At 42.2% G+C, this 27,317-nt stretch overlaps 1 protein-coding gene and 1 pseudogene across 1 annotated transcript in view; both read right to left on the minus strand.

The window, feature by feature from the left end:
* Positions 1 to 1,830: 1,830 nt before the first annotated feature.
* The window catches only part of SF3B3 (splicing factor 3b subunit 3), a 57,277-nt gene continuing 31,790 nt past the window's right edge, over positions 1,831 to 27,317 (minus strand). The window contains exons 11-26 of the mRNA XM_053607196.1: positions 24,801 to 24,873; positions 19,553 to 19,704; positions 18,637 to 18,792; positions 17,665 to 17,820; positions 16,948 to 17,091; positions 13,902 to 14,024; positions 12,725 to 12,879; positions 9,237 to 9,411; positions 8,212 to 8,417; positions 7,958 to 8,114; positions 7,071 to 7,196; positions 6,508 to 6,720; positions 5,391 to 5,489; positions 4,529 to 4,672; positions 2,830 to 2,934; positions 1,831 to 2,450 (exon numbers count right to left, since the gene is read on the minus strand). Of these exons, the coding sequence (XP_053463171.1) occupies positions 2,310 to 2,450; positions 2,830 to 2,934; positions 4,529 to 4,672; positions 5,391 to 5,489; positions 6,508 to 6,720; positions 7,071 to 7,196; positions 7,958 to 8,114; positions 8,212 to 8,417; positions 9,237 to 9,411; positions 12,725 to 12,879; positions 13,902 to 14,024; positions 16,948 to 17,091; positions 17,665 to 17,820; positions 18,637 to 18,792; positions 19,553 to 19,704; positions 24,801 to 24,873 (2,325 nt within the window). The 3' untranslated portion in view covers positions 1,831 to 2,309. The remainder of the gene's footprint in view (positions 2,451 to 2,829; positions 2,935 to 4,528; positions 4,673 to 5,390; positions 5,490 to 6,507; positions 6,721 to 7,070; positions 7,197 to 7,957; positions 8,115 to 8,211; positions 8,418 to 9,236; positions 9,412 to 12,724; positions 12,880 to 13,901; positions 14,025 to 16,947; positions 17,092 to 17,664; positions 17,821 to 18,636; positions 18,793 to 19,552; positions 19,705 to 24,800; positions 24,874 to 27,317) is intronic.
* Positions 10,443 to 12,309, minus strand: LOC128569503 (transmembrane protein 243-like; annotated as a pseudogene).

Here is a 27,317-nt window from a genome sequence, read left to right on the forward strand (position 1 = left end):
TCAATCTCATTGGAAGAATGTCTAAACATTTCTGGCTTCCTTCTAATGACCTGAAGCAAGACTGCAGTCCTGGGAGCAGCCCAAATTCTGGAGACCATCACTACCTGAGACCTCCAGAAGCCTTCCCCGGCCCCAGCAGCTGTCCCACAATACACTTACACTAACCAAGAAAAGCAACATTCCACTGGCAGTCCAATTTGAACCCCCTGCCCCCAAAGGAATGCAATTCTTGGCAAGGATCTTCCAAAGGAAACAACATCTGCAGAACCTCTGCCCATAAGGTCAAGGGAAAAGCTGAGACAGCTGAAAACTTTTCAGTCCTTAGATCTAGGCCACAGGGACTTGACAGAGGCATGATGAGAGCAAACCTAATAACCAAAGGCAGATGCCTGAGTGTCTTGACATTATCCCTTCCAAGTTCTGCAGCAGCCTCCAATGTGTTTTACAAGGTTGGAGAATTCCTATTTACCTGGTCACTCAAACTGCAGAAGCCAATTAGATGCCCTTGACAATGTCACAGATGGGACTTGTAACTAAACCACATCCAATCACTGCAAGTTCTTAAAACCCCTTTGTAGGTTCTCAGGCAACATTTATAAAAACAAAATTTGTTCTCTCAGCATATCCAAGTGTAATTTCTTGCTCTGGCACAACAGAACTTCCACTTGCCAGGGCCTTTCCTCTTAATGAGAACAAGCAAATTGATGGATAAACTTGCAGAGGATGACTGGTCGTGACATATTTTCCTATCTTACATAACCCTTACTACTATAGGAAGAATACATATTTTAGTCAAACTGAATACACAACAGGAACAGAGAGCCACTGATCAAATATTTAAGCTGAGTTTCTCAGATTATTGCATTTGACAGAAAGGATTTAGGACCATAAGGAAAAAAAAGAGCACTGAAATAAGGCTTTCCAAATGCAAATCTATGAGCTAAGTGAGAAAAAAGCATGTTATTTAGGGACTCAACTCCTGCCAAAACCCAGGTCTATACTGACTGATCTAAAACCAAGTTATGACTAAAGAGATACTTAGTTCCGAGGGTAAGAACCCTCTCTGGACTGTTCGTGTCAGATCATTCAATCGGATCACGTCTGATCATCACCACTTTTGAGTCTCACCCACAGAGAATCTGCTCAGTTTGGGTGGCTGACATGCAGGTGAAAGGCTTTTCTTTGAGAACAGTGAGCTCAGGTTTCCCCAGGTTCAATGTGCCAGGAAGATGAGAGCTTCCCACACAGTGAGGCAGGAGTAGAGATTCCCAGGTGTGGGCTAGAACAATTCTGAACTGGGCCACTTCTGACTAACAGACTCTCAGGAGTTCTGAGGAGCCCAAAGGCCCTCAGGAGCCTACCTAAGATGTGTGAAGAGACAGCCCCCACTCTCTTAAACAGGGTGCATATATACCAAGCATTCCCAAGGGTAGGTATCTGGGTTCTTCTGTACTTACTGACCCTTCCTAACGGTCATGGGGCCAAAAATCTTTTCAGGAATCATAGACCCATCTGTTAAAAAACAGCCCAGCTGGAATTTATGCTAAACCCCTCATTCCAAGATCTCAGAGTAGTAGGGCCCTGTAATAGGAAGAAAACTCAGCCACTCTACATCAGTAGACAATGGGAAGAGGGGTGGATGGTCACATGGTTACTGAGCCTAAATTTCATCAGCACAACACAAAGAACCACTGGGGGCTAGAGGTCACAGGGTGCCAGAAGCCCAAGTATATGCCTGTAAAGGAGGAGTGTTCTCAGCTCTTCTAGCTCCACTTTGGGCTCCAATCTCCCACCTGAATTCTCACCCCCAGAAAAAGACACATACATCTGTTACCTTAAAAACTAAGTTTATATTTCTGGTTAGGCTCCAGAGTGGCAGAACTCAGGAGTTAGTCTATCCAACCTGGTCCCACCTTAGCCTACCTTCCTCCCTCCTGCAGAGACAACATTGTACAAAACTGTATTTACAGGAAAAACAAAGTGTGTGTACAAAAGTCAGTAAGAGTCTGGAATACCAATGCAGGGATGACTTTGGGGAATGGAGCGCATCACGTTCCACACTGGAACCCAGGGGGATTACTATTACATACCGGGTGGGGAAAAGTGCAGCAAATCTCACTGCCAATTTTAGGGGGAAACCAGTCATTCAGGGTGAGGGGAAAGAGCTATTGACTTTCATTTTGTAAAGTCTTAATTATTCAGTCACATTTTTGCCATATGGCAGAAGCCAGGTGGTGGTGGTGATGGTAGGGGGCACGGGCAGGGACAAAACACAAAGTCTTGGGCAAGGCCCACAAGTAAAGAAGGACTCAGAAGGCATAACGGGTCCGTATATCTTCAAGCTTCTTGGACACTTCGGGTGGAGTTCGGTCCAGTTCTTCAGAGACGTTCTTCTGTTTGTTGGGCTCCATAGAGTTAAACTGTTCACAGAGGTCTCCATCAATCACATTCTAAGACATGAAGAACAGAGGAAGGAAAAGTTAGATGCTCAAAGAAAATGGTATAAGCTAAAGCACCACTGTAAGCTTTTTATTCTCCCCCAGAATCCTACTTGTAGAACCAGGAACACTACTCTAAGTTGACCCCTGAGTTCAGACTACCAGAACAGGCGAAGTTTTTTCTCTGGCTGTAGTCTGCCCTAAGGAAAGAGGACTCTCAAAATCAAATACCACTAAACGCAAGCCCCCACCCCATACTGCTTCCATCAATCCACTCTCTTACTGCTTTTTAATCAGGACTTCTCTAATTTTTAAAAGGCAGAGGCCCAGAGAAAAGACCAGATGAAATGGCCTAAGGATCTCCCTTTCAACCCAGATTCCCTCAACCTACCTTAACAGGGAAATAATAGGAGCGAAAACTGAGATGGTCTCGTCCACAGAGAGGAGGATGTTCAGATCTTAGATGCATTTCTACGTGTTGAAAGAAGTCGTGGTCCTGATGGAAGAAGTAAAGAATCTGTACTGAGAAAAACATGACTTTGCCTATTGGCCTATGATTTCCACAAACATCATGAATAGACAAGTCACTGATCTTTACCACCCAAACAGATGGTAAATACAGCAGAACCTCTCTATAAGCTGACCACCCAAGGGACTGTAACAAACTGATCAATACACAGAAGTGGTCAACATAAGGAACTAGGCCTACTGCACTGACACATACATTTGGTGCATGTCCAATCTATGAAAATTATGTCAACTTAAGGAGGCGGTCAACTATGGAGGTTCTATTGTATTTGTTTCATCTTTTTTTTTTTTTTAATTTCAGCTTTCTTGCTCATTTTTCTTCGTTTGAAGTACTCCTTTTTTTTTGTTCATTTTCTTCTTCCTCTGGCAATGCTGTCCTGCTGTTTTTGATGTTAGTAGAGATGGGGTCTTACTCTGGCTCACTGCTGGTCATATTGGTCTCAAACCTCTGAGCTCAGGCAATCCACCTGCCTCGGCCTCCCACAGCGCTGGGACTAGAGGTGTGAGCCACCACGCCCGGCCTTTTTTTTTTTTTTTTTTTTTTTTTGGAGACAGAGTCTCACGCTGTTGCCCTAAGCTAGCATGCTATGGCATCATTCTAACTCACAGCAACCTCAAACTCTTGGGCTTAAGAGATTCTCTTGCCTCAGCCTCCCAAGTAGCTGGGAACATAGGCACCCGCCACAATACCCAGCTATTTTGTTGCTGTTATTGTAGTTGTTTGGCAGGCCCTGGGCCAGGTTCAAACCTGCCATCTCCGGTGTATGTGGCCAGTGCACTAGGCGCTGAACTACAGGCACCGAGCCGTGAGTTAAGATTTCTAATCCCAGGGTGGTGCCTGTGGCTCAGTGAGCAGGGCGCCGGCCCCATATACCGAGGGTGGCAGGTTCAGGCCCAGCCCCAGCCAAACTGCAACAAAAAAATAGCCGGGCGCCTGTAGTCCCAGCTACTCGGGAGGCTGAGGCAGGAGAATCTCCTAAGCCCAGGAGTTGGAAGTTGCTGTGAGCTGTGTGACGCCACGGCACTCTACCAAGGGCAATAAAGTGAAACTCTGTCTCTACACACAAAAAAAAAAAAAAAAAAAGATTTCTAATCCCGGGCAGCTCCTGTGGCTCAAGGAGTGGGGCGCTGGCCCCATATGCCAGAGGTGGTGGGTTCAAACCCAGCCCGGGCAAAAAAAAAAAAAAAAAAAATTTCTAATCCCAGCTTCCTTGACTGGGAAACATATCAAACTTGGCCAATAGTAGATGTGATTCCATGAGGCAACAGGTGTACCAAAAGACTTCATCTCATCCTACCTAGTCTATGGAATTCAGTTCTGGGGTTTTAGGCTCAAGATAGCCTTATATCTACATTATAGTCAAACCAAATCCTAGTATAAACAAATAGCCTTCCCAGGGTGGAAAATAAATTCCTATCACCACAGGCATGTCTGTTACCCTATAATTTCCAGAACACTCCTAGTTACAAGTGAAGACAAATGGATTTGCACCGTTAGGCACATATGGCACAAAAAAAAACACCTTAAGAAAGCCAAGACAAGACCAATGTGTGAGCCTCACCTCATGGGATGTGAATGGGACAAGGATGCCAATTCCTCCTGACAAGGTGGTATAAACGAGTGACTCGGAGCCTCCAGGGATCAACGTGGTCTTCTGTAACGATAGCACTGTCTCCCCAACATGATAGTTCATGATCACCTCTGCCTGCAAGTCAAAGTTGCAGACTAGTAACTTGGTGTGCTTGTTTCAGATTCCCAAGAGCAATCAGTGCCCCCAAAGGTACCTTTCACCATCTATCAAAATCTAGAAAGTACTAAAATCTAAAAATACCTAAACTTCTCTCATCATTTACTTGAAGATTAATATCATACAAATAGGAAGTTAGATCCTTTCTCATGAATAATTATAACCTAAAACTTTTTTGTTAACTTATCAAGTCTGCAATAAAAGATCATAAAACCACAGGAAATTAAATAATAAACGAACAGCAATCACTAGGCTTGCCCTCTAAAACAGCTCTATTTTCAGAAGTCCACAGATGCTCCATTAAAGAGGTACATGCCTACAGCAGAGGAAGCCCACCTTAGAGACAAACTGGTTGGTACTGGAAATGAACCTTACAATCAACTAATCTAAGGAACTCAACTACTTTACAAAAATATTTTTATACTGATTGATAAAATCTCTCAGAAAAATTTCTACTTTACAGAAGCATAAAGTGATTTAGTCATCTGACATCAAACCCAGCATTCATCCATCACAGGCTAAGTATTATCAGCCCAGGGATTTCTAAGAAGAAAGGACCATGCACAGCAGACTCTAGACTGTGCACAGGGGATAACTAATTACAAACCATTTTTTCAGTAAGGGCAATAAAAAAGGTACTAACCGATGCCTTCCCTGGGCCTTTCTGTAATCTTACCTTCTGTGAGGCCCCATTGAGTAAGCCTCGGTCCCACAGGGCTTTGTTTCCTGTAGGATCCTCATCCACTTCATCATTGGTGTTAGGTGGGAGCCTCACCTATGAGAAAGTGACACAAATCACAGTGCTGGGTCCTGTATCTGCTCACCAAGCAACATGTCTGCCCCAAGTCCTTGCAAGCAAGCCAAGTCTCCTGCCTGCTCTGGTGGGCAGAGCTATGTGTGAGGAGTGAGAAACTCAAAAGAATCCGCCCTGAGCAAAGGTCCTAGCCAAGAGCAAAAAACAAACCAAAGAACATAGACAAATCTAGCTGGGGTTAAAAAGATAAGCCAAAGTTCCAGCATAACATGAAAATATTACTAAGTCAGGCGGCGCCTGTGGCTCAGCGGGTAGGGCGCCGGCCCCATATGCCGAGGGTGGCGGGTTCAAACTCAGCCCCGGCCAAACTGCAACAAAAAAATAGCCGGGCGTTGTGGCGTGCGCCTGTAGTCCCAGCTGCTCGGGAGGCTGAGGCAACAGAATCGCTTAAGCCCAGGAGTTGGAGGTTGCTGTGAGCTGTGTGAGGCCAGGGCACTCTACCTGAGGGCGGTACAGTGAGACTCTGTCTCTACAAAAAAAAAAAAAAAAGAAAAGAAAATATTACTAAGTCAAGCTCCATAGGGAAGAGAGAGGCAAACAAAGAGGGGGAACCAAGCAGGCTGGAAAAACTTCTATTTTTGAGACAAAGTCTCACTTTGTTGACCCTGGTAGAGTGCTGTAGTGTCATCGCTCACAGCAACCTCAAACTCTTGGGCTCAAGTGATTCTCGTGTCTCAGCCTCCAAAGTAGCTGGGACTACAGGCACCTGACAAAATGCCTGACTAGGCTATTTTTAGAGACAGGGTCTTACTCTGGCTCAGGCTGGTCTGGAACCTGTGAACTCAGGCAATCCACCTGCCTTGCCCTCCCAGAGTGCTAGGAAGAACATATTTTTTAAAAACAGCCTTAGTAGGATTAAATTTTTTACCCATTTTTACTTCCTGTGTTAGGGATTATAATCCTAGGTCCTCAGCTTTATCCAAAGTGAACAAATTAAACCAGCTTTTTTTGGATATAACCCAAGTAAACATCAACTCACCACACATATGTTTCCAAACTTGTCTGCCCCAGCCACAGTGTCATAGTCAAGGAGGCTGGCTGTAGTGACCCATCGGGGGTAGGTGTCATCAGCAAAGATGATGAGCTGGTTCTCATTCCTCTTGTAGCGAACCCAAATGAAACTTTCTTGTACATCAGAGACAATTACCCTGTGCCCAATAGTCTGGATCCCAGAGATATAATTGGCAATATGCTGGGAAAAACAAGGACAGTAATGGGGTGACTGGAGTTCAGAAACCACAGGAAGACTGACATGCAAGTTCTGCAGAACAGTAGTGAGCAATGAAGCCCCAGAAGGTGAGAAAAAGAGCTTATACAAACAAGCAGGATGGAAAACCGGTCTGAGTTTGAAGAAGTCAAGCAACAAGATCTTTCTGCTCCTACTGTTTCAAGACTCAAAGGACTAATTCCAAAGCTGGAATTTGGAGACTACAGCACAGTCCCAATAGGGACACATAATTTTAAAAATCAGTGTCCACCACCACTCCAATGCCTCCCATTATCCCAACAGCTAAATCCTAGCCCCAAAGCCAGCACATTTACCTTATTCTCACACTTTCGGAGTAACTTCTTCTTCCCCAAGTCATAGACACGCAAAAGCTTTCCCACACCAATCAACACCCTCCCCTGGAATGGGGCAATGGCAGCGGGGACCTCTTCCACTGGAGTCTGTGAAAGGAAAAGCAGGTGACACAGCTATCAGAACATAGAGCCACATAACAGTCCAAACCCTTCCATCCATGAGTGCCTTCTCCTATAGGACCTGTCAGGAAGACAGTAAGAGATAAACCACAAAGACAGCAGCCTTGACAATACAGGGTATTTGGGTAAACAGGTACCACGTTCTCCATTTTACCCAGCAAGCAGATCAAGCCACAAATGAAAATAAGTTCTGGTACCCAATGAATGGCTGCCCTAGAACCCGTGCTTGGTTAAACTGGCACTACGGAGTAACAGTGAATATATATAACATATATCACAGCAATATATATAACATAAAGTTTACCATTTTAATCATTTTAAGTACATACTTCAGTGGCATTAAGTTATGCAACCACTACCATCATCTCCAGAACTTTTTCCATCTTCCCAAATTGAAATTGTGAGCCCATTAATCAGGGCCTGCCCAGAAAATGTATTCCTTTAAACTGCTGAATTTTGGCCACCAATTGCTGCCTACTTAGTAAGACAGCAAATAAGGGGCAATTTCAGTGTGCATCTATCTCCCCATCATGGGTGGTTGGCACACAGGCTTCCTGTGGGACTCTCAGGCACTGAGAGGGTAGCTGAAGTATAGAGGGCCCAGCATTTTCCATGTGCTGCCAAGAGGTGGATTAGAATCGAAGAGTGGGACCCCAGAAGATCTGACCCATAAGTCAAGGAAAAGTGGGTTTTCCTACGATCCAGGAGAACCACTGGCTGATTCCTACCTTGTGCAAAAACTCCAGTTTTTCTCCATTGTTCACAAGCTTGTATGTATAGACAAAGCCCCCTGCCACAGATCGGGGGTTCAGTATCAGGTCCTTGGCCACGCCTACCAGCACATACCAGTCTTCACCAGTGTTGGAGAACCTGCACACGGCCACACTATATACAGAGAAAGCAGCAAGAGTCAGGCCTTAATCAACACCTAGACAGCTCCTGTCCTAGTCCACCAAAGCCTGAATTGTATCAGGTTCCTTACCTAAAGGCTGCCTCATTCTGCTCCAGCTGAACAAGGTCCAGTGTGTTCCCCTGAATAGGATTCATCACACGAATCACAGAGGCCCACTGCCCACTGCCAGCCTTGGGAGCTCCAAAAATGGATTCAGGAAGGTTTTCATTGAGGAATGCCGCTGCCATCTCTGCAGCCAGCTCCCGCTCATCCTCTCCTGCCGCTTCCACCATTTCCTAAATGAAAAAAGCAAGGCAGTGAGTTCAGAGGTAGGGGCTGAATATGAGTAGATTAAGTAGCAAGAATACACCAGGGAGAATTCATGATATATAAAGTAACAAAGTCTGCCCTCCAAAACCAGTACTTTTTAAAATCAAGATTAAAGGAAAAAGTGGGAAAACCAGATCCTGCCAGTTACATTACATATTAGCAGAAAATGCCAAAAAGAACATTGGTTTTGGCAAATACCGGACCAGAAGTTTGAGAATGTAAGAATGAAACCCATATTTTTTCTACCTAACCTATCTAATTTCCCTTGCCAACACTACTTATCTCCTCCTCTCTTTCAGACTAGATACAGTTTAATATAGTTGTGGCTATCCGGTTTTGCTGGGAAATGATTTTTGGAAAGAGCTGGTATTGTGGGAAATATGAAAGCTGTCCCCTTTGGGCCTGAATCCAAGAAATGTATAACAGTCTATTTTAGAAGCTCAAGGAGTGAAGACCTCTATTCCAGAGAGGGAGCTGAAATTCTGAAGAAACCTAGGTCAGTCTATTAGTCCTGGGTCACACAAAAACCTCTACATCTAAGTTCCTTAAAGGAACTAAAGAGCTTAGATCTTTAAAAATAACAAAGAATATAATAAAAAATCACAGGGATTTAAACTTTTCAACACCATTTCACACACCTTTTTTTTTTTTTTTTTTGTGATTTTTGGCCGGGGCTGGGTTTGAACCCACCACCTCCGGCATATGGGACCGGCGCCCTACTCCTTGAGCCACAGGCGCCGCCCCACACACCTTTTTAGTGAACCCCTGAATGTCAGTCTCATTACCTCTGCCATCTGCTGCTTTCTCTGAGCTTTTGTGGCCTCAGTGTAGGCATTGTGGTCTGTTTCAATGATGATAAGGTTGTTACTCTCAGGATGGATGACAAATTTCCTGGGTGTGTACTGCAGTGGAAAGGCTACTTGATTGAAGACAGCACCCAGCTTCTCCAAAGCCAAAATCCTGTAACAAAAGGCAAGGGAGTTAACAGGTCACTCGCTGAGGACCTAGAAATCAGTGCAGAAGTGGACCATGAGCAGTCACAGCAAACACATCAATCCCTGATACCCATGTTGGCAACTAGGCAATGTGGACCTAGCCTTACGATCCAGATGCTGCATGGGAGACACAATATACTACAGAAAAGGTCCCCATCTTCAGCAATTGTTCATGGCAATTCTGTTTTTTTGGTTTTTTTTGCCAGGGAAACACATGTTATGGTCATCGAAGAAATTTTTTATCACTCCAATGATAACGCAAGGGTGAAAGTTAGAATTTCCTCTCGATTACTAACAAACTGAAATAAAGAACAACCAAATGTGTTATAAAGCACCCCAATTTCCTAAATATATGTGTATATGGTATTTGTACTGATCATGTTTCATACAAGATGGATGCCCTTTAAAGGAAAATCACCTCAGCTTTAGGAAATCTATGACGATGTAAGAGATAGCAAATGGAGACCCACAACTTCTGTCAAATGACATCAAAATGCACACTTAAGCAAAACTGCAAAATGGGCAGAATCCAGTACTCTTAGAAATATAGTTACTTGATTTCTAATCACGTGCAATGTTATTTGTAATTCGAATATTCTGTACATTAAAAGGTTAAAAACTTACAAAGAAAATGAAATAGGAGATGACACCAGACCTGAAATACCAAACAAAACTTTGGAATTAAAAAAGATGTGGAGCATGGGCGGCACCTGTGGCTCAGTCGGTAGGGCGCCGGCCCCATATACCGAGGGTGGCGGGTTCAAACCCGGCCCTGGCCAAACTGCAACCAAAAAACAGCCGGGCGTTGTGGCGGGCGCCTGTAGTCCCAGCTGCTCGGGAGGCTGAGGCAGGAGAATCGCTTAAGCCCAGGAGTTGGAGGTTGCTGTGAGCTGTGTGACACCACGGCACTCTACCGAGAGCGATAAAAGTAAGACTCTGTCTCTACAAAAAAAAAAAAAAAAAATGTGGAGCCAACAATGCATTGAGCCCCAAACCTGAAAAACGGTTTGGAACGAGGAACACAGGGAGTGAATCCACCTGACAGAGCTGGAGCAGTTGCTGTCTACCACTACAGGTTCCACCACAGACGCCAGAAAAAAGTGTTCTTACACCTGCTGACTGTGGCAGCCAAGACTGAACAAAGGAATACAGGGGAAAAATAAGAATTTTTGCAACTTAGAGCCTATTTCACTCCAAAGAAAAACTTAAAAACAAAATAAAACATAGGATCTCAGATTTAACATATGGAACCTGAGTGAAGGAAGGAAAAATGATAGGCAAGTAAGTATAATCTTCTAAAACGTGAAATACATCCTTTCTCCCACTAACTCCACATCTAAGAATTTAACCCACAGATTTATTCACACGTGTAGAATGATGTATTAGTTTTTTCACTGCAGTGCTGTTAAAAAGCCTAACACTGTCATATTTGAGACAGACTAGTTGCCCTTAAAAGGTGGAAAGATGACTTGAGGTCAGGAGTTTGCAACCAGCCTGAGCAAGACCCTGTTTCTACTAAAAATAGGAAAATTAGCTGGGTTCAGTGGCGGGTGCCTATAGTCCCAGCTGCTCAGAAAGCTGAGGTAGGAGGATAACTGGAGCCCAGCAATTTGAAGCTGCAGTGAGTTATGATCACGCCACTGCACTCTAACCTAGATGACACAGTGAGACTCCCATCTCAAAGAAACAAACAAAAAAACCCAAAAACTCAAATCTCAAAACGATTGGATTATACTGCTAAGTATTAAAAGTCTAAACAGACTATAAAAGTCCAAACATCTAGGGCGGCACCTGTGGCTCAAGGAGTAGGGTGCCGGTCCCATATGCAAGAGGTGGTGGGTTCAAACCCAGCCCCGGCCAAAAAAAAAAAAGTCCAAACATCGAAACTTGGCTCCCAAGTACTGAAATCCTGAGCCAAATAAAGGTTTCAATTTCAACACATGAGTCTTATGGTAAAGAGCTGGCTCTCTGCCATATCTTTTTTTTTGTATAAATTATTTTATTATTATAATTAGATCTTCACAAAGTTGTCTTTTTGCCATTTGTGTTTTGTTAATGTGAAATTTAATTGTACTTATAAGCAAAAGTTGGTGCCTAGGGAACAATTATACATTCAGTTTAACAGAAATAAAAGAATATTTGTCTTAAAATGCAAGATTGTTACAGAGCCTTTTGCCATGCAGTTACATTATAAAAAATTTTAATTTCAAAAGTGAAAGTTGGAATATTTTAAGTGCAGCATTAGCTCTAAAAGGAAAAGCAAAATGATCTATATGTCTCCCTTGCAAAGGGAATTTAGATTTACAATTAACATGAAAATCATGTATCCGACTTCTGCAGAAGATTTCTTCAGGATACATTATCCAACAATTATTCTCTGTCCTATTTTGTCAAATTGAAGAGTCCTGATAAGTATTTCTCCCGGGCAGCCTCACCTTCCCACATCATGGAAGTATAGGTTTGCACATATATATAACATGATGATAGAAAACATGATACAGTAAATGATTTTCTAAATTTTGGTTCTAAGTCTCCTTGTTGATACCAGTAGGTAAGTATGCAGGCAGTAATACTACTCGAAGAGATGTAGACAGCAAAAAGTACTCAATGGTTTTGGAGGTACTTGAGGGAAAACAAAAGCACTGATCAGAGTTACCAGAATCAATAAAGATGTTAAGCTGCTAACAAATCGATGATTTGATCCTTTGCTGACATCTCCCCAAACAGGGGTCTGTTGTCCAGGCCACTGGTGCTGTAGGTCCTAGTTTATTTACTCTCCCCAGGCCAGTCAAAAATGAGCCAGCATTACCTCCGAAGTCACTGGCACATAACTCCCGACCACCTGCACTCACAGTGTACGCATGGCCAGACCTCCGGGGGGCCGGGAGGCATGGGCAGCAGCAGGTAACCAGCCAGGCGCCCCTCCACCCTTGTCCCACTCTCCTCCTCATCTGGAGCAGCTACGCTTCTCGCTGGCTCAGGAGCCCTGGGAGCGCTGGCCGTGGGTCCGTACCCTTGCCAAATCCAGTGCCTAGGCTCGGGGACATGAGCTGGCTACATGGGGGAGGAAGAGACCATCTGTGCTGGCAGACAGAGGGCACTCGGTCAGCCCCTATGATGTGCCACGGGTCCCCGCTCGCTCCTAATCTCCCGGGCCAGGACCCGCAGCCACTGTCGCCTCTCTGCCATATCTTGACCTCTTCTAACACTGGCGTCAAACAGTCTGAGCTCCTGGAAAAAAGGCTTTCTGCTGAGCTTCAAACATGAAACATACTCACCTCAAGGTGTTAGTGGAGATAGCTACAATGCCCTCAGGACACTGTTCTGAGGCAAAGCCAGATGCAAATTCCAGGGTCTCGTAAGACAGAGGGGTGAGATGGAAGCGAGATTGGTAAGAATAGCTCAACCATGAGCGGCTTGACATGGCCAATACCTGAGGAGAAAAAAACATCTCAAATTAGCTTGGAAACTCAAACATGGTATATTGATCAAATATCCTGTCGCTAAATTTCAGTCTACAGAATATTCCAAAATATTCTATAAACTTAATAGGCTATCATAAGAAAAAGAGGCCTAGAAAAAAGGCAGTATGGCTTGGTATATGCTAAAAGCATGGCCATATGACCAAGACTAATCACTTTCTTGAGCCTGTGTCCACGAGTATAAAATGGAAATACTGGCTCCGCGCCTGTAGCTCGAGCGGCTAGGATGCCAGCCATATACACCAGAGCTGGTGGGTTCAGATCCAGCCGGGCCCGCCAAATAACAATGACAACTGTAACCAGAAAACAGCCAGGCATTGTGGTGGGCATCTATAGTCCCAGCTATTTGGGAGGCTGAGGCAAGAGAATTGCTTCAAAGCCCAAGAGTTTGAGGTTGCTGTGAGCTGTGACACCACAGCACTCTACCCAGGGCAATAGCTGGAGACTCTGTCTCAAAAAAAATAAATAAATATAAAATAAAATAAAATAGAAATACTATCATAAGACTAGACAGCTGCAAAAATTAAATGAGGTAACATGGAATGATCTTACCTGCATCCAACAACACTAATATTACTCCTAAATACAAAGGACACAATGTTTCCCAATTGTTTTCAAATTAGGTGAACATACTGCATCCATGGTATTAATGTAAGACTGGATAAATCCCACAACATTATTCATGGATAGTGGTCCCTTAGATGTGAAGTTTCTAGCTATCCTCCAGGCCTATCTGCGGAGCCAGAGGGCTGAAGGGACAGATGAACCAACCCACCTATAAGCAAATCACGGCACAGTTCCTCGGAACCCCAGTCAGGAAACTCTGGATAAAGAATTCAAGATTTCCCACGTGACAGATCAAGTCATGAACTAAATACTGGCGAATTAGTGAAAGTGAAATTTACAATAAAGGTATTTCTCAGTCGGTGCAACTAACATTCAAACATGTTGTCTGCCCCATTCCATTACTTACTGCCTCCTGGCCTTGCATGCGGACACGGAAGAGCTTCACAGGACGGGACCCCAGGTATCGAGTGCGGGTGTCAGACAGATCTCCAGTGACAGGGTCCAGAACTGTCCTCAGCAGCACACCATTCTAATCAAAAGGAGAGAAGCAAGTGAAGCCTACTCATCATGGAAGCTTATCAGCTATGATAGGACCTCTCCCTTCGCTATTTTATACAGCAAATCAGAGCAAATAGAAAGAAAAGACTTGGTGGTTTAAAAAAGACCCTAATAATCAGAGAGCTATGCATTCATTCTCTCACTAAATCATTTATTTGTTCAAATAGTTATTAAGCATGTATGAAGTAAAAAATACTTATTTTTCACTATATACTCTATAAATTACTTTTTTCACCATGTACATTAAGCTCTTCTTTACAATTTTAAATTTTGAAATAGTTTTCCCAGTGTGCTGGCTTATGGCTGTAATCAACACTCTAGGAGGCCAAGACGGGTGGATTGCTTGAGCTCAGCAGACCAGCATAACCGAGTAAGACCCTGTCTTTATTAAAAATAGAAAAACTTGGGCGGTACCTATGGCTCAGTGGGTAGGGCAGCAGCCCCATGTACCGATGGTGGCGGATTCAAACTTGGCCCAGGCCAAACTGCAACAACAAAAACAAACCAAAAAAAAAATAGAAAAACTAGGCTCGGCGCCCCATAGCACAGTGGTCATGGTGTCAGCCACAAGCACCAAGGCTGGCAGATTCGAACCTGGCCCAGCTAAACAATGACAACTACAACAAAAAAAATAGCTGGGCATTGTGGTGGGCACCTATAGTCTCAGCTACTCAGGAGGCTGAGGCGAGCGAACTGTGTAAGCCCAAGAGTTTGAGGTTGCTGTGAGCTGAGACGCCACAGCAGTCTACCAAGGGCGACAGTCATACTGTCTCCAAAAAAAAAAAAAAGGGGTGGCACCTGTGGCTCAAAGGAGTAGGGCGCCAGCCCCATGTGCCGGAGGTGGTGGGTTCAGACCCAGCCCCAGCCAAAAACCGCAAAAAAAAAAAAAAAAAAAAAAAAAAAAACTAGCCAGGTATTGTGGCAAGCACCTATAGTCCCAGCTACTTGGGAGGCTGAGGCAAGAAGACTGGTCAAGTCTAAGAGTTTGAGGTTGCTATGAGCTATGACATCACAGCACTCTACCTTAAAGCACAGAGTAAGACTCTGTCTCAATCAATCAATAAATTTATTTTTAAAAAGATCTATAGTTAAAAATAACCAAGCTATAGTCTTTCTTTCTTTCTTTTTTTTTTTTGAGACAAGAGTTTTAATTTGTTGCCCTCGGTAGAGTGCCATAGTGTGGCAGCTCACAGCAACCTCCAGCTCTTGGGCTTAGGCGATTCTCTTGCCTCAGCCTCCCGAATAGCTGGGACTACAGGAGGGCCACCACAATGCCCAGCTATTTTTTGTTGCAGTTTGGCTGGGGCCAGGTTTGAACCTGCTAGCCTTGATATATGGGGCCGGCGCCCTACTCACTGAGCCACAGGTGCTGGCCCCCAAGCTATGGTCTTAAACATTATTCCCCCTAAAAGGGTCAAAGCACCTCAGAGAAATGACTAATTTGGGACTGGGGCAAGATTGTTTCAGATACATATGGGGACACCTTGCTGTATAAGAAGGCAAGGAAGCCCCTGAAGATAGTGGGATCATGTGATAAGGAAAAAGAAACCAACTTCAAAGGGGAACTCCCACTTGCCTAAAATGAGGCAACTTAGTACCCCCCACTCACAATAGTTCAAAGCACCCCATGATCATATCAATGCCCCATGATCATATCAATGTACACAGCTATGATTTAATAAAAAAAAAAAGAAAAAAAAAATAGTTCAAAGCAAAAATCCACAAGTTAATGGTATTACTTTACAAAATAATAACCCGTCCACTTTATCAGCCCCCACAGAAGAGAGACTGCTGTACCCCAAACTCTTTACTCTGAATGCAGGTGAACAACTAGGGGCTTAGGTAGAGTTTTGCCATTTCCTGTATAAATTCTAACCAAAGAAATGGAACTAATTTTGTTTTTAGACAAGAAAATCCAGCAGAAAATCATTTTTAACCTTTAATGAAATTGCTAAGTCTAGGCAATATTTATCAGTAGCTGTAAGTATGAGGGTGAGGGGAAACTTTACAACAAAGAGATATTTAGCTGGGCATGGTGGTGTAGGCCTACAGTCCCAGCTATGTGGAAAGCTAAGGCAGGAGGATAGCTTGAATCTAGGAGTTCAAGGTTTGTGTGAGTTATGATGACACCACTAGACTCTAGCTTGGGTGACAGAACAAGACTTTGTCTCAAAATATATGTGTATGTGTGTATATACACACAAAATATCCCCCCCCCATGTATATCTCTCCTAGGGAACTAACATCAGAATTTATTCATGTAATCACACAATTAACCTTGCTTGAAAAATTTGTATCTCATCTCTTTTTCTTCTTTCCTGATAGCAGTTAAAAACAGGTACATAGAGATTCATTATATTAGTCTCTTTTAACTTCTGGGTATGTTTGGTAATTTCTAAATTAAGAAGCAAAATTAAAAAGCAAAATTTACCTGGGCTAGATTATTTAGATGTTTGAATAAATAATCGTTAAGGAAAATAAAAAGTATACAGTCAAGAACCCTGACACAATCTCATGTTTCTGCTTTCCATTGCATGAAAAGCTCAGCTGCTTTAACAACAGGGTACATCTAGGGTCCTTTATTACTAATAGAGCCAATTATGTACTGTAATGTATTCATTTCAAAAGCTGAAATGAACTGTGGGAACTACAGGTGACCCTTGAGGACCCCATCTAGTTCTGACTCACAGCAGTGACTGCGAAGCATTTTTAGATGTGAAAATTCTTCATGAAAATACTTTTTTTTTTTTTTTAATTTAAGAGCTAAGAGAAGTGGAACCCAGAGCAGCAATGCTCACTTTTCATAAGGTGGGATCTAGAACCAGAGGCATAGAAAATGCCTGTATCAAACAAAGGTGGGGATGAAACATACCCAAAGCCTCTGGAGCTCTTACCTGTAGCCCAATATTCAGGTAAAGGAAGCCGATTGAACCCCTCTCACCCAGTTCATCCTGCTTCTCAGTCCCACCCATTTCCACAATGCATAAGGACTCAGGCTGGGCTGGGAGAGCCTGCATGCTCAGAGGCTGCAAACAGTCCTAATGGGAAAGGGGGGAGAAATCATAAAAACATTTTTTTAAAAAAATCACCAATTTTAGAAGAAATATACCCATAGAAATTTTAAATCCTATGATTGAAGAAGTGCTTTCTTATGTATAGGCAAGACCCCAGGAGCGAGTTTTAAAAGGATAGTCAGTTATTAGTTAAACTAAGTCTCAGAATAAGCTTTGAGAGGATCATGCTTTTGTCTTTTTGTCAAAGTGGATAATGGTAAAAGTAAACATACAAAGGACACCTCCCCTAAAAGTCACCTAGATAGCTCTGGAGCAAGTCATTCTTTTTTTAGGCAAACACAGTCTTGAGTTTTGTGGTTTGTAACTACAAAAGGGGGTTAGGGCTTAAGCCAAAGAAACATTTAAGTAATCTGACCAACATTTAAAAACCACAGCAGAAGACTCCTGCCTGAGATATGCTGCTATGATAATCAAGAGAAGAAGCAGGTATAGATTTCTAGGTCCAGCCCAGCTGATCCCAGAGATGGACAGCAGGAGTGGGCCAGGTGCTTGGGCTCCAACCAGAAGATCCTTGAAGTTATTAAGGCTGTCACTCACTGAGGGGTCCAGAGAGATGATTCTAACAGTGTTGTCCACCAGCCCCACAGCCAGGAAGCGAGATCGCTGCTCTCCAGGGGGCACATTGGCCAGACTCATGCACACCACATCTGCTGACATCTCTTTCCGCTCTGTGTATTCATTCAGCTGCCCTGACTATAGGAGTAAAAACAGCAAGCAGTCAAAACTACAAAGAGATGGGTCTAGATGCTCAATTCACCCCTAAAACCTGGGCCCAGAAAAGGCAGGACAAGAATTTCTGAGTTCCCAAGACTGAATATATAGGCTAACAGCAAACAAAACCAATGTCTCTCACCAAGAAGAGAATCAAGAGACCTTCTGACAAGATCAATGTGCCACAATTTTGTAAGCCAACCTCTTTTGCAGGAAATGGAAATAAATAAAACTGCTTATCTCTTCACGAGAATACTTTGGGCGAAAAAGAATTCAAACATGATAATCAAAGTACAATGAGATTATAAACGCCACACTAGAGACTTCCTAACAGTAAGAATAGCCATGCTATCCTTCCACACAGAAGAACAGAAGTAATTTTCTGAAATGAACTCTAATTACAGAAATTAAATCTACACCAAATACAGGGTGGCCATAAAGTTCGTGTGTAGTTTAAAATAGCTGTCTATTCCTGCAAATGAGACTGGCTTAGAAATAGCTGTCTATTTTAAATTGCACACAAACTTTATGGCCACCCTGTATTTGTATGAAAAGTAGAGGGTTACGTGTAGATGGAGCAAGTGTTTCATTTTACTACTAAGAAGGCATTTCATAACTCCAATGAGATGCCAACTTAATCCTCTTTCCCTGTCCTTAAAGAACCAGACTGACTTATGGACACTTAAATTTCCTGATTCTCTTTCTTGTGGCTATAATCTAAATGCCTGAGCTATGACTCCCATCTCTACCTCTCTACTCTACACATTAAGTCTCACAGTGAATGATAAAGTAACATACGGGATCCATCTCAAAGTAGACCAACTCTCCTCCTGTCAGGGCAATCACCACTTGCCGCTGGTTCACTGCACACTTCACAATTGTTTTCTTTCCGGGGGTCTTCCACTCATTGACTCTCTTATCTGCTCGTATGTGACGAATGCCATCTGGATACACCTGGAGTCAATTATGGAAGGAAATCTGACTTTAGGGATTTGATTTCTCACTCAAAATGACCCTCACACTTATTGCATCTGTCTTCCTTGTCAGATCTGGAACTATGGCACTTGAAGCACCAGTTGAATCAATGATAAAAACGAAGTTAATAGGCCATAGGCAAGGTCAACTTCTTAAAAGTTTGTTTTGCAATGTCGACTTCAAGTTCAAAGCTCATCAACAAAACATTAATAAAAAGTTTTAACAGAGGCTTGGCACCTGTAGCTCAGTGGTTAGGGTGCCTGCCACATGCACCAGGGCTGTGGGTTCGAACCTGGCCTGGGCCTGCTAAACAATACCAACAACACAAAAATAGCTGGGTGTTGTGGTGGGCGCCTGTAGTCCAGGTACTTGGGAGGCTGAGGCAAGAGAATTGCTTAAGCCCAAGAGTTTGAGGTTGCTGTGAGCTATGATGCCATGGTACTCTACCGAGGGCAACAAAATGAAACTGTCACAAAAAAAAAAAAAAAAGAAGGAAAAATGAAAAAGGAAAGCTTTAACAGAGATGAAAGCAGCAGTGATGTGACTCTGCTCTATAACAAACAGAAAAACAACAGAGAGGTGATGTTATACGTCAAAATTATTATAAATGTTCCCTCCTCTAAGGTTTGCTGGCAGATGAGGGGAAAACGAGACAAGAACTCAGCAGCTTACACCACAATGAGGGGCAAAGAAGGAACAAAGCGAGTTGAGTAGGGGAGTGACCTTTGACAATCCTCACCTGCACCAAGGCATCGTCTCCTAACAGGGAGCAGGACAAGGTCGGGGTAGTGCCCAGGAACCCAGAGTCAGTCACTTCTTCCACAGTCTCTCCAATGGACAATACAAGGGTGGCATTCACGAAAGACACAATGATATAGGCATCAAACTCATCTGAAAAAGGAAAGAAAGGAATTGGTTAGGTAAAAACTCATTAGAATTATAAAGTCAAATGAAACATTAAGAGTTTTCTCTTCAGAAACCTTCCAATGCTCTTCTTCTGTGTTATAGTCACCACACACACAAAGAGCACAGATAATCAAAAGATTATTATGTGGGGGTCATAACAGCCTACACACACATTCTGCTTCCTTCATATTTTCTTTAGATAATTGTTGGAGAAATGAGAGTGGACAAAGCAAGGGAATCAAAGGGATGAGCAATTTTTGGATATTATAATATTTATGTTTCTCAAGCTAGAGCCCCTTTGTGCTACTGGCCAACCACAATCCATTCTTAAGAGATACTCCTTATAACCAAGAAAGATCCTAACTTCTTCCAAAAGCTTATGTAGGAATACAAGCTCTGATGAATAAAATAGAATACCTAAGCCTCTATGAGACAAAGTCATTCTAGGATTGGAGAACCCCAGTCCTAATGGGAATGATGTAAGAACACTAGAAAATCAGGAAATGGGGCGGGGGGGTAGGAAGTTGGGAGTTGTTTATATTGTTATTCCTTGACCTCTCTGGTTTTTCACTATTTAGAAATATAATAATCCTGTGGTCATAAGCAATCTATTAGGATCTGCTTTTCATAATGAAATGTAGCTGGATAAATAAACACTAATGAGCTTCCAAAGGAGGTCAGAGGATCTGAAATATACAGGAAACTTCCAAAGTTCCTCCTACATATCCCATAGATAAAGGCCATCTATTTCCGTATATCCACCCTATAACATGGAAGAGCTCCATGTGTGTCCCCCACATCCAGTACAATGTTTAGCATAAAGCTTGATAAATACTGAACAAAGGCATGCTTATTTTTTCAAGAATTGAGATTTCTCTACTTTATAATTTTATATCAACTCCCCATTTTCTGTCCCCCTTACCCAGAAGACAGGTAAATAAGGGAAAGAATAACAAGAAAAAGTATTAAATTGGAGCAGCTGACTCACTTCTAGCAGCTGTAAGACCCTGTTTTTCTTTTTTTTTTTTTTTTTGAGACAGAGCCTCACACTGTCACCCTGGGTAGAGTGCCATGGCATCACAGCTCACAGCAACCTCCATCTCCTGGGCTCAAGCGATTCTCCTGCCTCTGCCTCCCAGGTAGCTGGGACTACAGGTGCCCACCACAACGCCCGGCTATTTTTTTTTGGTTGTAGCCGTCATTGTTCTTTGCAGGCCCAGGCTGGATTCAAACCCGCCAGCTCAGGTGTATGTGGCTGGCGCCTTAGCTGCTTGAGCCACAGGTGCCAAGCCCCTGTTTGTCTTTCAATGCCACAGGGCTGGTCTAGTCACACATATGAAGGACACACTGGGTTCTAACTGCCCTGAGGTTCAGATAAACTTAAGTTACTAGATTACTTCAGCAGAATCAGTATTCTTTACAGAAAAGGGGTCAAGTGACGATATATCACTGGCGTGGCCTATAGTAGTGTTCTGACCATCAGCAGGACATATACATAAAGTCAACTGGTGGTTTGCAATCAGCACTTCATAACAGAAATAAATATAATTTATGAGATTGCCAGACACATAGTAAGGGTGAGTACTGTGTTGCAAAACTTTCGTTTTCAGTTAATAATACATGTGTGTGTGTATACTGGGGTGGCTGAAAAGCAAGGAACAAAGATCAATTTCCAAATCATAAGGAGTAAAAGTGGACAAGAAACTTAGTTTCTAATTATTTTATCATAACTGTCAATGTATAGCAAATGCTTTGAGGACATCTTATAAAACAACTTTGTAAGACTAAGCACTGCAATATTAAAGTGAGTAAAGACATGATTGTCCCTGAAATGTCTTAATAGCTTAAAATATAACCAAAATCCATCTCCACATGACACCAAACTTGGAGATTTCAGATGTGTAAAAATTAACAGAAATTCCTTAATTTTAACATTGTATGAGTATTGTTATCATTTCCAATGGTCTTACTACTGACACCTAGTAACTTAAAATCTCTGTCAGAGCAAATTAAAAAGCCAACAAAGGGCTCTAACCCACCAGGATTTTTAACTTCTTTGTTCAGTCAAGGGGAAAAAGGGAGCTTCTAGAAAACAGATCATCAAAGAAAATGGAGGAGAATAAAGTAAGGAGGGGTACCTGGGTCCTCATCTGGAATTTGACCAAGGCCCCAGAATGCTCACATATAAAAGAAAAGAGATGTTTAGTGGACTTAAATTGAATTGCTATACAATTCAATAAGCAGGGCAGCAACCACTGACGTCTGAAAGTTGCTTTACATCAGATTTCTTCAAAATATCCATTGCCCTGAGGATACCAAGCACACTGTAACTTCTACCCTTTCCATTCTACAAGGAGAAAGACGTGTAGCAGTTTACTCTTATGTCATAGGGTGACTACAGGTTAAAGTTTGAGTTTTAAAAAAGCCAAGTTGTCATGGTAAATAAATAGGAACTATAAATATCCACATTGCCCTTTTCTAGGGGTTGCAGGTCTCATGTGAAGGAACATTATTACATCATACCTCAGTGAAGAATCTATTAAGGTATGAGAATGCATCTTTAGGTCCCAGATTTTACTGCTGTCTGAGCACTGCTAAAGCACGCCAGAGAGGGGAACACTTTACTACTTCCCTTGCCTTAGGATCTAAGGCTCAATAATTGACTCACTCCAAAGGGTAAAAGTGAGCCACCATCCAGATGACTAAAGCCTCCAATATTTGTCACTTTATAGTCAGTACCTGATGCTTCTCTTATTTCAGCAAAGTCCTGAATATACTCATCAAAAGCTCCCCCTAGGTCCTGATCTTTCAGTCAGTACACCTGGAACATACAACTCCAAGGGAGAATATTAAGCTAAAGTTTGCTAGCTACCGGCCCTTTCAGCTTAATGAAAGAAAAATTAGTCAAATTTTACAAATTCTGTGGGAGAAAGTAGAGAAGATGATCCCTGCATCAGACCACCTGGTAAACAGGAAGATGGGTGTGCATCGCTATTATGCACATCAACATACAACTGCAAAGTTACCCTCTGAGAGACAGCATCAAGGCAGCCTCTATTTTGTGCAGGTCCCTCTCCATGGGTAAACTATAAGACCCCACAAAAGACCCTAGCAATAGGTACACACCTGTGGTTATCAGCACCTTCACCAGCCACCTGTGGAAGAGAAAAAAAGGCTTGGTATTGGTAGTATGCATCACCAAGTACCAGCCAAGGTTAGTATTTGCCTGGAAGACTGCAGCATGTGTGGACAGGAGGAATGTTCACTCAACAGTAACTTGGGGTATCTGAAAAGAGCATGAGAGAACCTGACCTGTTTTTGTGGCTAACTGTCCAAAGTATAGTATTTAAGAAGTAAAATCTACCATAATATAGTCCTTTCCTAGATTCTGACATTTAATAAAACAGAAAAAATTTCACCTACAAGTTCCATCATACAACATACTGCCTATCACTAACTTAGCAAATGCTTCTCTCCAAAGAGTCTTCCCTGGTGCTGAAATACATGGCCATTCCCTCTCCGCTAACCCCACCCAGCAACATGTTTGTGCCGTTCACTTCAGACGACCCTTGTATACTTTTCTTTTTTAGATGGCAAATGCTCTGAAACAGGGATTCCATGTTTTGAGTACATGGTAGGCACTCAAATGACTACATGATGAAAGCATAGAACTTAATCCTAAAAGAAGCCAGCAAGACCCACAGACTCTGACTTCAGTATCAGTGAAAATGGGCATTGGCCCAAGATTCAGGAGGCAGGTAAACTCCCTATTCCCTAGGCTACCTTGAAAGTTAACTCCTGTAGCTCTCTTCCTCCTTCATAAAAGTGACGGGTGGTTTTTCTTGAGGCTCCTTAGTCAGAGTCAATAATCCTACATGTTCTACAGGTTCTGTATTAAAATGAAGTCTGCCTTAAAAAGTTAAAAAAAGAGCATATTAGTTTACCTCAAAGAAGCTTTCTAATTCAAACAATCTAGCAACATTTTCGAGAACCGTAGTATCAACATTTTCAAGAGCCAAGGCGAAGTTGAACATCAACACTGACCAATTTCCTATGTACACATTACATAAAAAAACAATTATCTAATAATTATCGTTTCAGCTCAAATAAGCCTACCAATTTCCTAACTCATTTTTCCCTTTCTACTCAATTCAGATTTGATTCTAAGACCTACAATGAAAACAAAAATCCACAAAAGAGGCATATTCTGCTGATAGAGGTTTTTCTCTTACACGTTTCATATAACCAGAACATCTAAATATCAGGCGGAACTGCAGCTGTTTTCTTAAAAAGCTATGCCTACTGGCCAGGATCTCACTCACCAGTATCACATTCCCAAAGGAACCAAAGGAAAATGAGATCTAATACTGACCTCCAGCCAGGCAGTGATCAAAGGGGCAACGACACTGATTTTATTTTATGGGATTGCAATTCAATTATCACAAGACTTCCACGCTATTGCACAACTCTGCACTCTCACATTACTTTCAAAAGTTTACAATGAGGTGACCATTTTTCATCCAGGAACTCAGACTCCCCTTTCCTTCCCCTAGCTCTGCTTGTCCACTTGCTCTAAAATTCTCATTCCACTCAATCAAAACTCTGCTTTCCTTAAGCTCAAGTAGAACTGACTAATAAACAAGCTTTAATTAGCTTGTTAATTAGTCAATCTCTTAATTTGTAAACCACCACCACCTTGAACTTCAGGGCAATAGGAGAGTACATAGTTGAAGAAAGATGAAAAGGCCACACTATTTCCTCACACCACACCTCTTACACAGATAGAACCAGTTTATGAATATAAGGTCAAAAACCATCACACTTGACAGCACTAGGATACTCAACTGTTGATGTACTGAAATATTAACAGCCATACTGTGTTCCCTTACCCACTTGCAAAAAAAGAAGTAAATGAAGGCACCCTAATTAGAAGAGCCTCAAAACCATGCTGTTGAGTCAGAAATGTGTCTGGTCTGGTGCTAGATGAAGTGATCAAGAAATATTACAAATACAACCTCTTAAGCCTTCTATGACAATGGCACCCAGACCCTCATTTTGACTATTGGGAAAGGGCTGCTTACCTTCAATGTGTCGACGCACCGTCCAGACAGCATTGGGGTTACCAGGTAGCTCAGAAACAGCCATTTCCGACACCTGACAGGACAGGAGAATCTGGTGAGCATGCAATTTGGCTACCTGCTTATAACTACACTAGGCAGTACAGTCATAGTCTCAAAGGCAGTGCTCAGACTACATGCTGGATTTAAAGGAGGAACCCATCTACTGGGGAAAAAAAACTAAGAATCAAAACAGTTAAGAGGCACTGTCAACCTCCATGTCAGACTTCAGCAAAAGTCATGGAATGTCTATGCCTAGGAAGGTACAGGTGTCGGAACCAAAAACCACACCCTTTAGGTGTGGCATGCCATCATCCTCCTCAGAAAAAGTTCCCAGTGGTCACTGGGAACATAAAAAGCCATCTAAATTAGCATCCCATAAAACCAAATCCCATCTGGACCAATATAATGCTACATCTTTTGGAAAAACATTCCTTTATCCCCTTGGCAGAATATCATCTCTCCCTCCTATAAGCACTCAGAGAAGTCAATCACCACCTCTTAGGGAACTAATTGTTCTGTCTTTCCTACTAGATTTTTAGGTTCCTTAAGGTCAGAGTCAATAATCTTAAATGTTCTATAGGTTCTCAAAACTGAAAGCAAATGAAGTTTCTTAAGATAAATATAAAATAATCTAGAGGGAGAAACTAGGTATGCATAATGTGAACTCTGAATTAAATTCTTAGAATTGTTTTATAAATATTGAACCAATGTAAAATAAAAAGTTTATTAATAGGGGCGGCGCCTGTGGCTCAGTCGGTAAGGCACCGGCCCCATATACCGAGGGTGGTGGGTTCAAACCCTGCCCCGGCCAAACTGCAACCAAAAAATAGCCGGGCGTTGTGGCGGGCGCCTGTAGTCCCAGCTACTCGGGAGGCTGAGGCAAGAGAATCCCTTAAGCCCAGGAGTTGGAGATTGCTGTGAGCTGTGTGAGGCCACGGCACTCTACCGAGGGCAATAAAGTGAGACTCTGTCTCTACAAAAAAAAAAAAAAAAAAAGTTTATTAATATATTGTGGCTGGGTGCCCGTAATTCAGTGGTTAGGCTGCATGCAAGCCTCATGCTCCAGGGCTAGTGGCCTGTGCCTACTAAACAAAAAAAAAAAAAAAAGAAGAAAAGAAAAATAGCAGGGCATTGTGGCAGGTGCCCGTAGTCTCAGCTACTAGGGAGGCTGAGGCAAGAGAATTGCTTGAGCCCAAGAGTTTAAGGTTACTATGAGCTATGACAGCAGGGCACTCTACCGAGGGTGACAAAGTAAAACTCTGTCTCAATTAAAAAAAAAAAAAGTTTATTAATACATTTAAATTAGGGACTGGGCGGGGTGGCTCATGCCTCTAATCCCAGCACTTGGGAGGCCGTGGCAGGTGGACTGCCTGAGCTCATAAGTTCGAGACCAGCCTGGGCTAGAGTGAGACCCCGTCTCTAAAAATAACTGAGTGTTGTGGCAGGCGCCTGTAGTCCCAGCTACTTGGGAGGCTGAGGCAAGAGAATAGCTTGAACCCAAGATGTTAAGGTTGCTGTGAGCTATGATGCCATAGCACTCTATGGAGGGTGACAAAGTGAGACTCTGTCTCAAAAAATAAATAAATAAATACATGTATACACACACATATTTAAATGATCTAGAACCAATAGACTACTTAACATATTACAGTGTACAATCACATTTTATAGGAATAATTCAAGTTTATTCAAGGAAGGTATTACCCCTTTTCTTAGTTTACCAATATAATAGCACGAAAATCTAAGAGCATTATCATTAATAAAATATGTCAACTAGGCTATACTTTATACCAAATGTAACACTAACAGTAACCCTGCTCAACTGAGACCACTACCTAGCCAGAAAACAAAGTACAACAAACAGACTTAGAGGAGCAAGACAATGTCCAATAATTTAAAAATACTTTTATATACAACAAAGATTTGTTTACAGATTTGAAGGGATAAGGTGGCAGAAAACTAAAAAATGATGATTCTTAATCTCTTACACTGTACACAAATTTTGTTTACACATATTTTTGCAGAAAATATTATGTTTTCCTCAGATGATCATTACAATCCAATGAGTAGTAAGAAACTAAATAATTAAGAAATACAAATCTAAATTTGGTCCAAATTATTGAAAATTTGCTAAACTGATATTTTCGAAGAGACAAAATATGTTCAAATTCCCTGAATAGTAGTATTAGTAGCTAACATTTGTTGAACACTTCATGCCATGTTAAGCTAAATGCTTCATATGCCATCACTTCATTTGATTTACACAATTAGTCCATTTTAGAGAAGAAAATGTAAAGTGGACTTGATGTCCATTATTGTTTTAATATTAATAATGGATTAACATTAATATTTGTGATTAATAATGTCTTAATAAAAGCTTGATAACAGCTACTAAGTGGTAGAGCCAGAATTCAAAACCGAAGTCATCTTGGATGTGTTCTAATAAAAATTTACAAAAACCCCAGCTGCTCGGGAGGC

This window comes from Nycticebus coucang, chromosome 2, assembly GCF_027406575.1.
Source record: "Nycticebus coucang isolate mNycCou1 chromosome 2, mNycCou1.pri, whole genome shotgun sequence".
Lineage (NCBI taxonomy): Eukaryota > Metazoa > Chordata > Mammalia > Primates > Lorisidae > Nycticebus > Nycticebus coucang.